At 62.5% G+C, this 13,607-nt stretch overlaps 1 protein-coding gene across 2 annotated transcripts; it reads right to left on the bottom strand.

Annotated features, from left to right (window-relative positions):
- Positions 1–2,356: 2,356 nt before the first annotated feature.
- On the bottom strand, positions 2,357–12,363 carry PTGS1 (prostaglandin-endoperoxide synthase 1). 2 transcript variants are annotated; one of them, XM_063174557.1, is made up of 11 exons: positions 12,345–12,363; positions 7,018–7,134; positions 6,756–6,896; positions 5,908–6,051; positions 5,372–5,553; positions 5,210–5,293; positions 4,650–4,896; positions 4,100–4,386; positions 3,322–3,469; positions 2,572–2,945; positions 2,357–2,494 (listed from the first exon to the last, which is right to left on the bottom strand). In XM_063174557.1, the coding sequence occupies exons 3-10, from the start codon at positions 6,772–6,774 to the stop codon at positions 2,590–2,592; spliced, it is 1,467 nt and encodes a 488-aa protein (XP_063030627.1). In that variant the 5' UTR covers positions 6,775–6,896; positions 7,018–7,134; positions 12,345–12,363; the 3' UTR covers positions 2,357–2,494; positions 2,572–2,589. The 2 variants fall into 2 exon arrangements, with proteins under 2 accessions (XP_063030627.1, XP_063030626.1); XM_063174556.1 differs by lacking the exon at positions 12,345–12,363 and adding an exon at positions 11,555–11,663.
- Between the last annotated feature and the right edge of the window lie 1,244 nt (positions 12,364–13,607).

The following is a 13,607-nucleotide window of genomic DNA, read 5'->3' as shown; positions in this document are numbered from 1 at the left end:
GAGGCCACACAGCCCCAGATGCATGTTTTCATTGTTGCTGCAGGAGCCCAGGCAGCCCCATCTCCTGTCCCTGTCCATCCCCACCGCAGGCAAGCCACAGCTGGGCTCCCCAGAGGCATGTTTAAAAACACAGAGCATCTCCACGGGCTGTGTTTACCAAGAGCTCAAACAGAGGGCACTTCTGGCAGCACTCTCCTCTCCAGAGCATGGCAGGGAGCCCCTGCCATGGTGGGTGATGCTCGTGGCCACACCAGACACCACCATGTGTGGGTGCAAACACTGCCTTGATGTGGCTGTACCTTGGTGACTGGGAGCGATTTCTGCAACTGCCATGGCTGGAAAACCAGCACAGAAAACAGAAGAGCTCAGCAGTGCTGGGCTGGGGGAGCTCTGTGTGCAGGGCCGTGGGTGCCTGGGCTCCTGGGGGAGATTTGAGTTGGGTGCTGTGCCTGGGGCTGGTACATGCTGGTCCTTCAAAGAAACAATTTCAAAGCTTTTCCTGCCAGCAGGAGGAAGATGCTTTGCTGTCCTGGGCTGGCTGGAAGAGGTGCCAGGCTTGCCAGCGGTGCCTCAGCCGAGCTATCCCAGTGGAACATTCCTCCTTGGTGGCACAGAGCAGCCAGGCCACTCTCCATGTGCCATGGGGAACATTCCTCCTTGGCACAGAGCAGCCAGGCCACTCTCCATGTGCCATGGGGAACACTCCTCCTTGGTGGCACAGAGCAGCCAGGCCACTCTCCGTGTGCCATGGGGAACATTCCTCCTTGGTGGCACAGAGCAGCCAGGCCACTCTCCGTGTGCCATGGGGAACATTCCTGCTGGGTGGCACAGAGCAGCCAGGCCACTCTCAGTGTGCCATGGGGAACACTCCTCCTTGGCACAGAGCAGCCAGGCCACTCTCCATGTGCCATGGGGAACATTCCTCCTTGGCACAGAGCAGCCAGGCCATTGTCGGCTCTCGTGCCGTTATCAGCTGTCCCAAAGCCCCGCTGGCAGCCCCGATAGCCCCGAGCAAACGCAGGATGTTTGTGGTTTAACTGAAGCGAGCCGAGCTTGTGCCTGTCGCCAGATGTCAGGGAAGGATGCTGGGGGCTGGAGCAGCTCCCAGCCGGGGAGGGCGGTCACGAGCACAGCTGGAAGCACAGCTGGAAGCACAGCTGGAAGTGCTCGGCTGGCCCGGGGAAGGACCCACCGTGTCCTCCTCTGGCAGTGCTGCTCAGCACTCCTGCACGGCACAGTGCGACTGGGAGCGCTGGGCTGTCCGTGTGCCAGCACTGCTCAGGGCCAGCCCAGGGCAGCACAGAGCAGGTGAGGCTGCCTGCTGTGCCTTCGGGGTCTGGCTGGCCTCTCTGCCTCCCCACATCCCCATGGAAACTCAAATCCAGATGCTGTCCTGGTAATGCTGTCCCATTTCTGAAGGGTTAGAGAGAGTGAGTGATAAGGCTCATGCCTTGGGAGTCTCTCCTTGCTATAACATTTTCCTACCACATCCCTGCCGAGGCACCAGCCCTTTAAACCTCCCTAGTTTAGAATTCCTGTAACACCTCCCTGGGAATGCTGCTGGGATGGAGCAGAGGCTCAGGAGTGCTCCCCTCCTCCAGGACAGCAGAGGAAGGAGCTGCAGCTGCATGCTCTCTTACAGACTGTGGCTATTTCATGTCTACAAAACACCCAGGCAGCCAGATTTGTGTGTGGATAGTTTTATGTGAGAGAAATACACAATGTTGGTCTAAGCAGTGTCACCATGGGATTACAGAATATCCTGAACTGGAAGGGACCCACAAACATCACAGTCCAACCCCTGGCCCTGCCCAGGACAACCCCAACAATCCCACCCTGTGCCTGAGAGCAGTGGCCAAACACTGAATTGTGGCATTTGAGCAGCTGGGGGATGGCCAGAGGGGAGCAAAGTTCAAACTGCCTCAGGACACTCAGAGACCCCATGGAAGCTCCTAAGGGAGAACTTGCTCCATTTATTGCTTCAGGTGCAGTCAGCAATGGCCCAGCTCAGCGCTGGTGGGCACAGCCACAAATAGAGGAGTTTTTAAAATCATTTATTATTTTAAATGTCTTTTTTCCTGGAGCTTAACCAAGATCTGATGGGGATCAAGGCCAGTGACAGTGGCTGCCAGCTGCCACATGGCTGTGCTGGGCAAGGGCTGAGCTCTGTTTGGGGAGGAGGACAGAAGCAGGCTGTGTGTGCTGTGAGGATGTGTTTGCTGAGCTGTTAGTGCAGAGCGGAGCGATGATTCTGGGATGGAAGAGACTCCATCCCTTTGTGTGCACAGAGGTAGCATCTCGCTCTGAGCAGCCCCGGGGTGGCAGCCAGTGGCACGTGCCAGGGTCCAAGCCAGCACGACACTGGAGGTCTGGAGATCTGACCTCACGCTTCTCTCTGGCCTCCTCCAGGAGAGACTGCTTTGGTTCCTTGTCCCAGCTGTGCACGAGTGCTGGGCAGGCACAGGGGCAGCAGTTCCTGCATCCCCACCATTCGCTGTAGGAAGGAACAGCACCCTCAGCACTGGGCTGGGAGCTCAGCTCAGCCTGCAGCAGGGCAAGGACAGTCCCTACCTGGGCAGGTCAGCCCTGCTAGAGCTCTGTAGAGGATCCAGCAGCCCGGGCACTGCCGTGCTCTGCAGTGTCAGGCACGTGGAATGCCACGTACGGGCACTTCTTCACGTTGAGGCACACGAGCTTCTCCAGGGACGCCGTCTTCACGATCTCAAAGCCGGTTGCTCCACCAAATGTACTGGGTTTCCAGTACTCTGGGGAGCAGATGGGGTTTCCAAAAAGCCCCTTCAGGGAAAATGGAGCTCCGATCTCCACCATGCTTTCCCCAAAAATGCCATTGGGTTGGGGTTTCTCCAGCAGCAAGCCTGGGTAAAACTCCAGAGCATCAATGTCTCCATACAGCTCTTCCAGCTCTGCTGCCTTCTCTTCCTCTCCTGCACCAAGTGAACATCAGAGTGCTTTAGCAAGAGAATCACACCTGGCAAGGACTGGCCTGGCAGTGGGCAAAGGCAGACTGGCTCCCTTGCAGGCAAGCCTGACTTCCAGGCCAGGGACCCCAGGAGGAAGGACCCCTGACACCCCTGCATCCCCTGACACCCCTGCATCCCCTGACACCCCTGCATCCCCTGACACCCCTGCATGAGCCCAGTCTGCCCCACTGTGGGGCCATAGCAGGCAGGGCTGGCATGGGCAGGAGCAGCTACTCCAAGCCCAGTGGCAGAGGGGCAGCTTGTGGCCTGGTACTCACCCACGGGCACAGAGCCCCTGCCCTGGCCCAGGAGAGCCCCAGGAGCAGCAGTGCAGCCCTACCTGTCAGCTCCTGGAAGGACTTGTAGGGCTTCATGCCAAACCTTTTGCGGTACTCGTTGAAGGGCTGCAGCCTCAGCTGCCGGGACTCCCTGATGACCCCGACGGCCACGTGCAGGACATTGGCATTGATGGTCTGTCCCCCCCCGATCTGCAGGGCACAGACAAGGAGGGGCACACATCAGGGCAGCACCAGCTCCAGAGGGCCACCACACTAAAGCACCCTGGGCTTGTGTTGTGACACCAGCACGTCACTGCAGCAGCAAGAGGAGGATGGGCAGTGCAAAAAGTAGCTGTGGAGCAGCTTGGTCACGTCAGCCCTGCTCCCAGGGCAGGGCACAGGGCAGGAGAAGTCCTCAATGGGCAGTGACCCAGTGAGGAGGATGAGAGAGATTTCAGGCTCGCTGGGAGAACCCAAATGCCCAAAGGGCCTCAGGCTCAGCCTCAGCTGGGCTGCTTGGCACAAGGAGGGTGAGGAAAGGAGCTGCAATCGCTTGGAAGAAAACATCCATGCGATGGCAGCAGAGAACAGTGCCAGGTGCTGCTCCAGCCCCGCGGTTCAGCCGGGCGGGGACATCCCGGCCTCCACAGGCTCTGGCACCGGCGGAATGTTTACTGCAGAGCAGCCAGAGCCAGCAGCTGGGCTGCCAGGGCCAGCCTCGCCTCGGTGCGGGCGGGGAGGGCTCCTGATGTGCCCATAGAGGCTGCCCTGGGCAGACTCGGTGTGACACGGGCACCACTGCCCGCGTGTCCCTCCTGGGAGGGCAGAGCAGGACCTTACCCTTCCTGCTACCTGCTTGGAAAAGGACTCCACCAGCGCCTCCACGCCGTAGTCCATGAGCATGGAGGTGTTGTAGAGGAACTGCTTGTAGCTGTACTCTTGTCCCTGGATGACGAAGGAGTCGGGCATCAGCCCGTGCCAGTGGTAGAGCTGGTTGAACTCCACGGCGATGCGGTTCCGGTACTGGAACTGGGACCCGAACAACAGCTCGGGGTCGAACTTGAGGCTCAGGTAGTACCCACTGAGGTGCTGCACGTAGTCCTCAACGACGATCTTAATGGTCTCCCCTGGGGAGCAGAAAAAAGCAGCTGGCAGCAGCAGGAGCCACCAGCTCTGCACCTGAGATGTCACCCACATCTACCACAGCAGCCATCCACCTCCTCCTGACCACTCTGGATGGACCAAAGCCAATTTTTTTGCTATATGGACCAAACCAAGAGATTTTCAGAAGGATGCCAGAGGAGCTGCCTCAAAGGCAGTTTGGCCGTTGCCCCCAAAAGAGGCTGACCAGCGTGGGAGTCCCAGGGGGTGGGACAGGGCAGTTCCTCACCGATGAGGATGAGCCGTGCTGTCTGGAAGAGCTGCTCGTCGCTCCAGGTGGGGTGTTCCCGCTTGAGCAGGTCGCAGACGCGGTTGTGCTCTCGCAGCCAGAGCGTGGCGTAGACGCAGAGCCCCGGCAGCAGCCCGAACACCTCCTGCCCCACGGCCAGCTGCCGCTCCTGGGGCACGCCCGACGGGTACACCATGTGCACCGGGGCCTCGCTGACCGCGGGCGGGTACACCTCGCCATCCACCACCTGGGGACAGCAGCGACAGGGCAGAAAGGGCAGAGGGGACAAAACATCCCAGTAAAACCTGCCCAGCCACGAGCTGCCTCCCTCAGAGCACCACATTGCTCTCCTGCAAGAGGTGAGTGAATGGAAACACCTCCCTCATACAGCCCCAAATGCCTGCTGCCATCAGAGCAGCTGCACCCCAAAGATTGTCCCCCGGCCAGCAGCCACGCAGGGCATCAGGGCTGGGGTCTGCCAAGAGCTGCCAGAGGAACATGGGCTTCAAACAGCCCTGGCTCACTGGGCTGGGATGTGTTTCAGTTGTGCTGGGTGGTACCTGGAATTTCAGCTTCCCATCTCGGAAGAGACGCAGCTGGTGCTGCCGCTGCAGGTTGTCCCCGTACAAATGCCCCAGGTCCACCTGTGGAGAGAGCAGGGCATCGAGGCTGCTCTGAGAGGCACAGGGACCCCAGCACCCCCTCACTCCTCACACCCTCACCCCATGTCCCAGAGCCTTGGTGAAGCCACGTCCCATCTTCCCAGATGTCTTGAAGAACTGGTGGGTGAAATGCTGGGCGAAGAAGGCAAACATCATGTTGGTGCCTCGGGGATCAGCCTCAAACTTGTGTCGCAGCAGGAACCTCTCTGCCAGGAGCTGGGGGTCAGGGAGCTGCAGCTTCCCTGCAAAGGATGGAGGCTGAGGGAAGATGCCCAGTGCCCACCCAGCCGGGTACTGGTGCTGTGTGCAGGGCTGCTGGTGGCGTCTGCTGCAGCATCAGGCCCAGGCTCCTCTGCACAGAGACCTTGCAGCCCTCTCACACAGGCTGTGACATGTCCCAGCAGCTCAGCCTGAGCTGTCCCAGCAGCAATCCAGATGCCATCAATCTCCTCCTGCAGCAGAGCCAGTCTGGGCAGGACAGGGACAGCACGTGGCACTGCCAGTGGTGCTTTGCAGATGTGTCCATGGCAGCCAAAGCCTGGCCATGGCTGGGTGGGAAACACTCAGGGTGTGGGTGTCCTGGAGCAGCCACGTACCTTTGGTGCCCATGGGCGTGGGGCAGTCGTCCGGCACGGGCGGCAGCACGCGGGTGTAGTAGCTGACGTTGGCATAGGCCTCCCAGCTGATGTAGCCATAGTCAGAGTTGAAAGTGGGGGGGCTGGGGATGAGATTGGCACGAACTGAAAGGAGAGAGGGGAATCACCAGTGTGGGGATGGAGGCAGCAACACACAGGCTCTGCCCCTGGTCCCTGCCCACCTGCTGTGTGCTGCCAGCAGCTCCTGGCACCCCAAAAACCAGAAAGGTACCAGCAATGGAGGCATGTGGGTGTCCTGGGCTTTGCTCCGAGCCTTTTAAAGGCTGCAATTCCCTGCAGGAAAGGAGGGCTTGTGCTAATGTGCTAAGTGGAGTCTTGGATGATGGATGAGATGACAAACCCTCAGAAATGGTGAAGCCAACAGCCCGAGCCTCGCAAGCGTGTCGCTACGGCTCCAAGAGCTGGAACCTAAATATTTATGCAAAGTGATGAATATGGGGACATGAGTAACAAGGGCCATATTTCCATGGGCTGCTTTCTGTGCAGCTGTGAAACAGCTCCTTGGCCTGGGGAGTGCAGCATGCCAAGAACTGCTCGTGTTTTCCAGCCAGCTGGCAGCTTGGCACCATGCTGGGGACCCCCTACACCCCACTGCAGCCTGGCTGGCAGCTCCCCTGGGCACAGTGACAGTGTGACAGGGTGATGGAAGGACAGGGTGACAACCTTCTGACAATGCCCACCCTGCTCACAGGAGCTGCTCAGCATCACTGCAGCCCTGCTATCCCAACCCACACATCTGTGCATGCCAGGGGCTCCTGCTGAACCCCAAACCATCTCCAAGCCCTCACCTGTCAGCACGAGCCTCATGAGCGTGTCCCTGATGAAGGTGCTGTTGATAATGTCCCAAAACCACTTGAAATGGGTCAGGATGAAGTGGTAGAAGGCAGGACTGGGCTTCAGCAGGTTGTGGAGACGTGTCCAGAACTCAGCTGGGGGAAACAGAGCAGTCACTCTCCCTGCTGAGGAGCCAGCCCACCCGGAGCAGTGGGTGCTGTGGGCACAGGGCTGCCCAGGCACGCACGGGTGGCAGATGCTGGGACAGGGACTCACGGGAGGTGCAGTTGAGCCCGTAGTACCCGGTGCGGGTGCAGTCGCACTCGTATCCTCCCAGGCCGACCCTGACACACACCCCTTGGTTCTGGCAGGGGAAATAGCAACAGGGATTCACTGCAGAAGAGAGAGAGAGATCAGCATCCAGCCAGCACATCCCTGCATCCACTGGCTGCCCGCTCCTGCAGGGGGGACAGTGCCTCGGAGCCAGCCCAGCGGGCCCAGCTCAGGAGAGGAGGTGCGGAGCTGCAGGAGCCAAGCCCTGCCCTGCTGGGGTGTCTCCCCGTGCCTGGGGGCTGCTGTGCCCCCGGAGCCCCAGCCCGGGCTGAAGCCGTGCCAACAGCCGCTGTGCTGATAACAACAGCCATTGTCAGGGCGTTTGCTTTGGCAGGGCCCCTCGGCCCCGCCGCCCCAGCGGATGGAAAGGGCCCCTCACGGCTCACTCCGGCTCCCGCCCGGCCCCTTCCTCCACCACCTTCGTGCCCAGCCTGCAGGGACGAGATAAGGCCCCTTGCAGCCCTTCCCAGGCTGTGGGGTGACGTGGGACAGGGAGACCCCCTGGCACAGAGCAGCTCCCACACTGAGCAGCTCCATCCCCTCCAAGCCTCTCCAGGCTGTCCTGGAGCAGGAAGATCCTTGTAACTCCACCATCCTCAGCCCCTCCAAGAGCAGCAAACCTCAGGGGACAGAGAAACACAGTCCAGGGTGCCCAGAGACTCCTCTGCCTTCCATCAGCCAAAGGAGTGCTCTGGAAATTGGGATGCTCTCTGTCACTGCTGCCTCCTGAAATCTCACCAGCGACATTCTCAACTCACCAAGCCAGGTCTGCACAGAGCCTTTGTGCCAGGAGGGAAGTGCCTAAAGCCCAGAGCTGGCTGCACACCTGGCTTTGTGTGCTGAGGCCACCAGCCCCACCAGGGCACACAGCACTCATGGACAAGGTGCCACCAACCCAACACAGTGCCCAGCTCTGGAGCTGCTGGCTGCAGGAACGGGGGACAGGCAGCACACCCTGAGTGCTGCAGAGACTGACAGCCACTGCCAGAGTTCCCAGTGCCACAGCTGATGGAGCAAGGTCTCCTGAGCCCATCAGCTGCTCCATGTGGCTCGTGAGCTCACCAGATCCCTGCCAGGCCTGCTTCAGGTTCTTCTGGAATTTGGGAACATTGCTGGGGTGGTGGGATGGGCATGCAGAACAGAAACCACATTTTTTCCATAGGAAATTGCAGCTAAAAATTAACATCTTAGGAAAATAAAGGTAATTTTGTGAGGTTGCTCAGTGTCCCAGCAGGCACATGCTCGGGGCAGGGCAGGGAGCCTGGGGCTCTGCCTGCAGCTCTGCCGGGCTGTGCTCAGCCCTGCGGTCCCAAATCCCTCCCAGCACAGGGCTCGACTTGCAAAGACGTGCTCAGCTCCCAGCACTTCCATTAGGCTCCCTTTCATCTTGGATCTTTTCATGTCTCCAGACGGGAGGCAGCAGGCAGGATCTTATTTATCTCAGACAAATTAAGGTCAGACCACCCGTTCAGATTTTTGCAAGATGGGAATTTTTGGAAAGGGGGAGGTGTTGCAGCGCAGCTGGAGCATCCTCTGGGCTATTCCCACGCCGGTAGCTCCACACTTGGCTCTGCTGCAGGCCCGGTGAGAGCCCCGACGAGCAGCCCCGTGCCGTGCCCGCTGCAGCCCGGGGGAAGCTCTTGTGGGCTGGGAGGATGCTCCAGTGCAGCCGGTCGGGTCCTGCCCCGTGTCTCCAGCTGATATGGGGAGTCAGGAGAAGTTCGCTCGGCCAGGGCCCTCCTCCGAGGCGGGTTTGGCAGCGAGCCGTGCCGTGCCGTGCCGTGCCGGGCCGGGCCTCCCACGGTTCACTGCAGTGTCAGGGCCGGGTCCCCGAGGCGGGGTGGGAGCAGCGTGTTCCAGCCAAAAGGGTGGGAAGGGGCTGGAGCGTGTCCTGGCCCGCGACACCAGCCCCATCACATCCTGAGCAGCCTCCCTGCGCTGCAGCTCCGCGCTCTCCACACCCCCGCCAGGAATCCTGCGCTGCCCGTGCCAGGACGGCTCCAGGTGCGGGAAAGGCGCTGCAGCCCCTCCGTGCCGGCAGGGCCGGTGCTCTCGCTCCATCACCGCTGAAAAATGCCACATTTGGGGACGACATCCGTTCCACAGACCGCAGCCAAAGCAACCTGGGGTGAATCATGGCCAGGACGGAGCCGGGCTCGCTCCATGGGACACGGCACCGCCGCCGCAGGCTTTGGAGACCGTGGAGCGCTTACGCACTTGTTTGTCTGATCCTGGAAGGTTTCTCGGGCCCACGAACTATTCACAGCACACACACCACAGCCAGATTATCATCTGCAACCACTTCTGGCAGCACCATGAGCGGGAGCAGCGTGCCAGGCCCACAGCTGTGCTCCACGTGGGCTCAGTGAGCCTCCCCCTGCACCTGAGGCAGGCAGCCTGCCCGGGGTGGGCTGGAGGGGTGACACAGCCCCAGGGCTCTCTGGCTTCACTCTGCAGCCCGGGCAGGCTCTCTGTGAGCCCCGCTGCAGAGGGGATGTGCTGGGAGGAGGCACAGACCACAGGCAATGGAAACAGCCATGAATGCAAAGCAGCTCTGCCACAGGTGCCCCCCTGCCTCCACACAGCAGGGCCTGTGCCCCACCTGCCCCGTGGCTGGGGCTCGGGCACACGGCAGTGTTGGGGTGCTGCCACTGCTCCTGTCTGGCAGCCTGAGTTGTGCAATGGCTGCTCAGAGGACAGTCAGGTTTACTTTGCAAGAACACTTGAACAAAACTACACCCCTGCAGGCAAGTTAGCAGCCAAAGGCAATATCTGCAGGGAAAACTGAGAAACACCTTGGGACCAGCCTGGCTCTGCTCACAGCCAGAGGAAAAGTCTACAGAGAACAAACAGCATGGCTCAGAGCCAAGGTGCAGCCAGTGAGGAGTCAAGTAGAGTGCTCTGAGCAGCAAATATCAAGTGAGCAGGAGATCCCAGCCTCAGCCCAACATCCTGTTATTTGGTCTTCAAGAGCAGATCCGAGGACTAGATTAGGGCTGTGGTCCTCCTGGTGAAACGCTGGGGAGGAGCAGAGCCCAGACACTCTGCTGACAGCACCCCGGGGCACAGCACAGTTTCCCTAATTTCTCAATCAGATATCTCCCTCCCTAATTAAGGCTTGGAAAAAAGCCGTCTTTTCCTGTACATCATGTATTGCAGGTATTTATTTTTCCCCCACATAATGAAATGTGCTTTGATCGTGCTGTGCAGCAGCCAGCTCCAGGGCTGTATCTGTCCCAGCTGCTTCAGGCACGTGGGTCCCCAGCACGTCCCCAGGCCCTGTCCTGTGGTCAGCAGGACACAGATGCTGGCCCAGCTGTCCTCAGCTGCAGAAGAACTTCTCAGGAAGATAAAACACATGTAAAGAGATGGCCAAGCTGGAGAAGGAGCAGAGCAGAGGCTGTCCCTTGCCTGTCCCCACCACCTGTGGTCCAGCCCAGCCAGTGACAGCCAGGTGCATCCCCTGGGGGCTCTCCTTTCAGCAGATGGGGCTGATGTGCCCTGCAGTGGGGTGCCTGCCACCTCCCCACACAGCCACACTGGTGTCACTCAGCATTGGGGTCACCCAGCCCCACTGTTTCTGGTGGCTGGAGCTGTCGCATCCTGCTGGGTCACACCCCAGCTCCTGGAGTCCCCTGCAGAGCTGGCCATGGGTTTGAGAAAGGGTTTCATTTAACCACAGGCTCCACGGGTGCCTGCCACAGTCAGCACTATTCCTCACCATCCCCTGGTGTGCCTGCGGTTGGGCAGCACGTGGTGCTGGGAAGGAAACGATGGCTGAGGCCACCAGAGCCACCCCTGCCGCCCCCAGCCCTCCATCCTCGCTCCCAGCTGCAGCGTCACCGGGTGTGCGTTTGGGGACAGCGGCAGGGCCCTGGCTGCCAGCACGCACGGGCAATGTCCCCTCTCCTCGGGGGAGCCCCGTCCCGTTCGGGAGGCTGCAGGAAGGGGCTGGCACTGCCTCTCGGCCCCCAGCGAGGCCGGCCCGGGGTGCCGCGGTCTTGGCGGGGCTCCAGCCCTGCCGTGCGTCCCCGGCCGCCTCGGGCCAGCGGTGTCCCCCCGGGCCCTGCGTGTGCTCGCTGCGGGAGGCGGACGGGGGAAGTTTGTTCCACCTGGGCGCTTCTGCTGCCAGCCGGCCGTGACGGGCCGAACCCGCGGGCCCCTGACCCGGGCGGTGGTCGTGGGGCTCCTCCAGCCGCCCCTGCCCACCCTGCCTGCCCTCCGCCCCGGACACGGGGGGCACCGGCGGGCGAGGACGAGCCGGGGGCGGCGAGTGCGATCCCGCCGGGACCCGCCGGACCGCGGCCCGGTCCCGCAGCCCTCCCCGGGCCTCCCGGTACCGGACGCAGCGGGACCAGGTCCCCTCGCCCCCCCGGTGCCGCATGTCCCCTGTTCGGGATGTCGCCGCTCCACCGGTACCGACTCCCCCGCGCCTCCCTCCCTCCCTCCCTCCTTCCCGGTGCGGTCCCGCCCCGCGTACCGGAGCCGGTGCCGGCGGCGCTCCCGGCGGCGCAGAGCAGCACGGCGTGGGCGAGCAGCAGCCGAAGCCCCGCGGCCAGCGGGGCCCGGGCCCGGCACCCACCGCCCATGGCGAGAGGCAGCTCCGCCGCGTCCCGCGTCGCGCCCGGCGCGGCCCCGCCGCCCCCGCCCCCGCCGCGCTGCCGCCCGCCCCCGACGGGACGGGACGGGACGGGACGGGGCCGCCTCCGACGGCCCGGGACTGCCCCGGCTGCGCTCCCCTCCCCTGGCCCGCTGGGCCACCCCTGCATCCCCAGCCGTGCCCGGTCCGTGTCTCTCCCAGAACTCCGGGTTCCCCGTTTCCCTCCCCGTCCCCACCTACCCGAACATCTCCGTACCCAGCTCCTGGTTCCCGCGGCCCGTTGCATCCCCACGCCCACGCCCTTGTTCCCACGTCCCCCTGCATCCCAATTCCACATCCCAGGTCCCCCAGGACTCCATGTGCCCCCCGAACTCCTTGGCCTGGCTCAGCTCCTCCGAGTGGCCGCAAGAGGCTGCCCGGGCAGTGCTGCCCGGCTGTGCCCGGAGCCCGGCTGCCCGCAGCCGCCAGCGGCCAGAAAAGCTGAGTTTATCGGTTCAACTATCGCTGGGTGTTTCCTCCCGGATGCTTTGTTCCAGCACCAGCCGCTGGAACCGGACAGGACTCGGCCAGCCCGGCCCGGGCAGGCAGCAGCCACCGCACAGGAATCGAGTGGGGCTGGGAGAGGCTCTGCAGGGCTCTGGGGTAGGCGAGGGCACGGTGAGCCGCACACCTGGCTGGGATGTCCCGGGCTGGTGGAACCCAGAGCTCGGAGCCTGCTGGGCCTCTCAGCGGCAGAGACCGCAGCGCAGGCCCGGCTGGGTGAGAGGATTATCGCGGGTTTGCTGAGCTGCAGGAAGCCCCGGCAGGCTGGGGGAGCGCAGTTCCTGCCTGGACCCCGCTCGATTCCTCTGCGCGGGTTTCAGCAGCAGGGAGGGAGTGCCCTCACAGGGCAAGCGGCTTTCACAGGTGTCCAGAAATGCACAAGGGCCTCATATCCGACTTCAGCGGGCAGATGCACCGGCCATGACATAAACATGAGCTCAGCAGGCTCTGCATGCGCTCACGCAGGGTGGGGACACTGCCTCTGCTCCCCTGACGAGCTCGCACCGGGGATTGGGGCGGGTTTTGCTGCGTGTGTGCCGTCGGGGCAGTCACGGCTGCTGCTGCTCTCTGCCAGCCTCCCCAGGGTGTCACAGCCCCAAGGAAGGCACGGTTCACCCTGTGGCTCTGCGTATTTCCCCTCCATTCCCTCTTGCAGCACCACCAGCCCCAGCTCCGGCGGGTTCCCCTCCTGTCCCGCACCCGATGCCGACCCTGGTGACCGCAGCACGAGTGACCCGGCCCGGCCTGACCCGCTCCCGCAGCCCTGGGGATGTCCCGCAGCCCTGGGGATGTCCCGCTCCGCTCTCACGCCCCTCCTTTCCCTGTCACCGGGTTTCAATAATAACCGCTCTATTGCACAATGCCGGAAACGGCCGCGCAGCCCGGGCCGCTGTCTGGCCGGGGCTGCCCTGGAGGGGCTGTCCCGGCTCGGCCGGGCACGGACGGGGCTCTGCTGCCGGCTCAGGGTGCCCTGCAGGCCCCCGCCGCTCCCGGCGTCTCCCGAGCAGCCGGACCCCTCACTGCAGTGCTCAGCTCTAAAGCTGCAGCCGCTGAACTCCCTGGTGCCACCCCCAGAACTCCCGCGGCTCTGTCTGAGCTGCTGCCCGCGGTGTCTGACCCCAGATGCCAGGGTGGCAGCCAGTCCTGGGTGCCCAGAGCCGTTCCTGTGCCCAGCCGGGGCAGAGGACGGTGGTGTGCTCGGGGGCGGTGTGAGAGTGTAGTCTCACAGCCTTGGGGCAAGGCCAGGCCCACCTGAGGCACTGAGGGCACATCTGGGGATTTGCCACGGGCGAAATGGGCACTGGGTCTGGCAAATGCCCTGAGACCTCTCCGGAGTAGAGAGGGGATCTCCAGTGCGGTGCTGCCAAATGCCACGTGTGCCTCACTGCCG

The sequence above is a fragment of the Melospiza melodia genome, chromosome 22 (assembly GCF_035770615.1).
Source record: "Melospiza melodia melodia isolate bMelMel2 chromosome 22, bMelMel2.pri, whole genome shotgun sequence".
Lineage (NCBI taxonomy): Eukaryota > Metazoa > Chordata > Aves > Passeriformes > Passerellidae > Melospiza > Melospiza melodia.
Note: the sequence above shows the minus strand (reverse complement) of the source record. Positions and strands in the feature narration are given on the sequence as shown.

Bases quoted from the DNA above. Each gene is read 5' to 3' on its own strand.
- PTGS1 (XM_063174556.1), bottom strand. From the start codon at position 11,663: ATGGGCGGTGGGTGCCGGGCCCGGGCCCCGCTGGCCGCGGGGCTTCGG. The intron at 7,135-11,554 runs GTACGCGGGGCG...TCTCTTCTGCAG, and splicing joins CGCCGCCGGCACCGGCTCCG to TGAATCCCTGTTGCTATTTC. The intron at 6,052-6,755 runs GTGAGGGCTTGG...CTCTCCTTTCAG, and splicing joins CATGAGGCTCGTGCTGACAG to TTCGTGCCAATCTCATCCCC.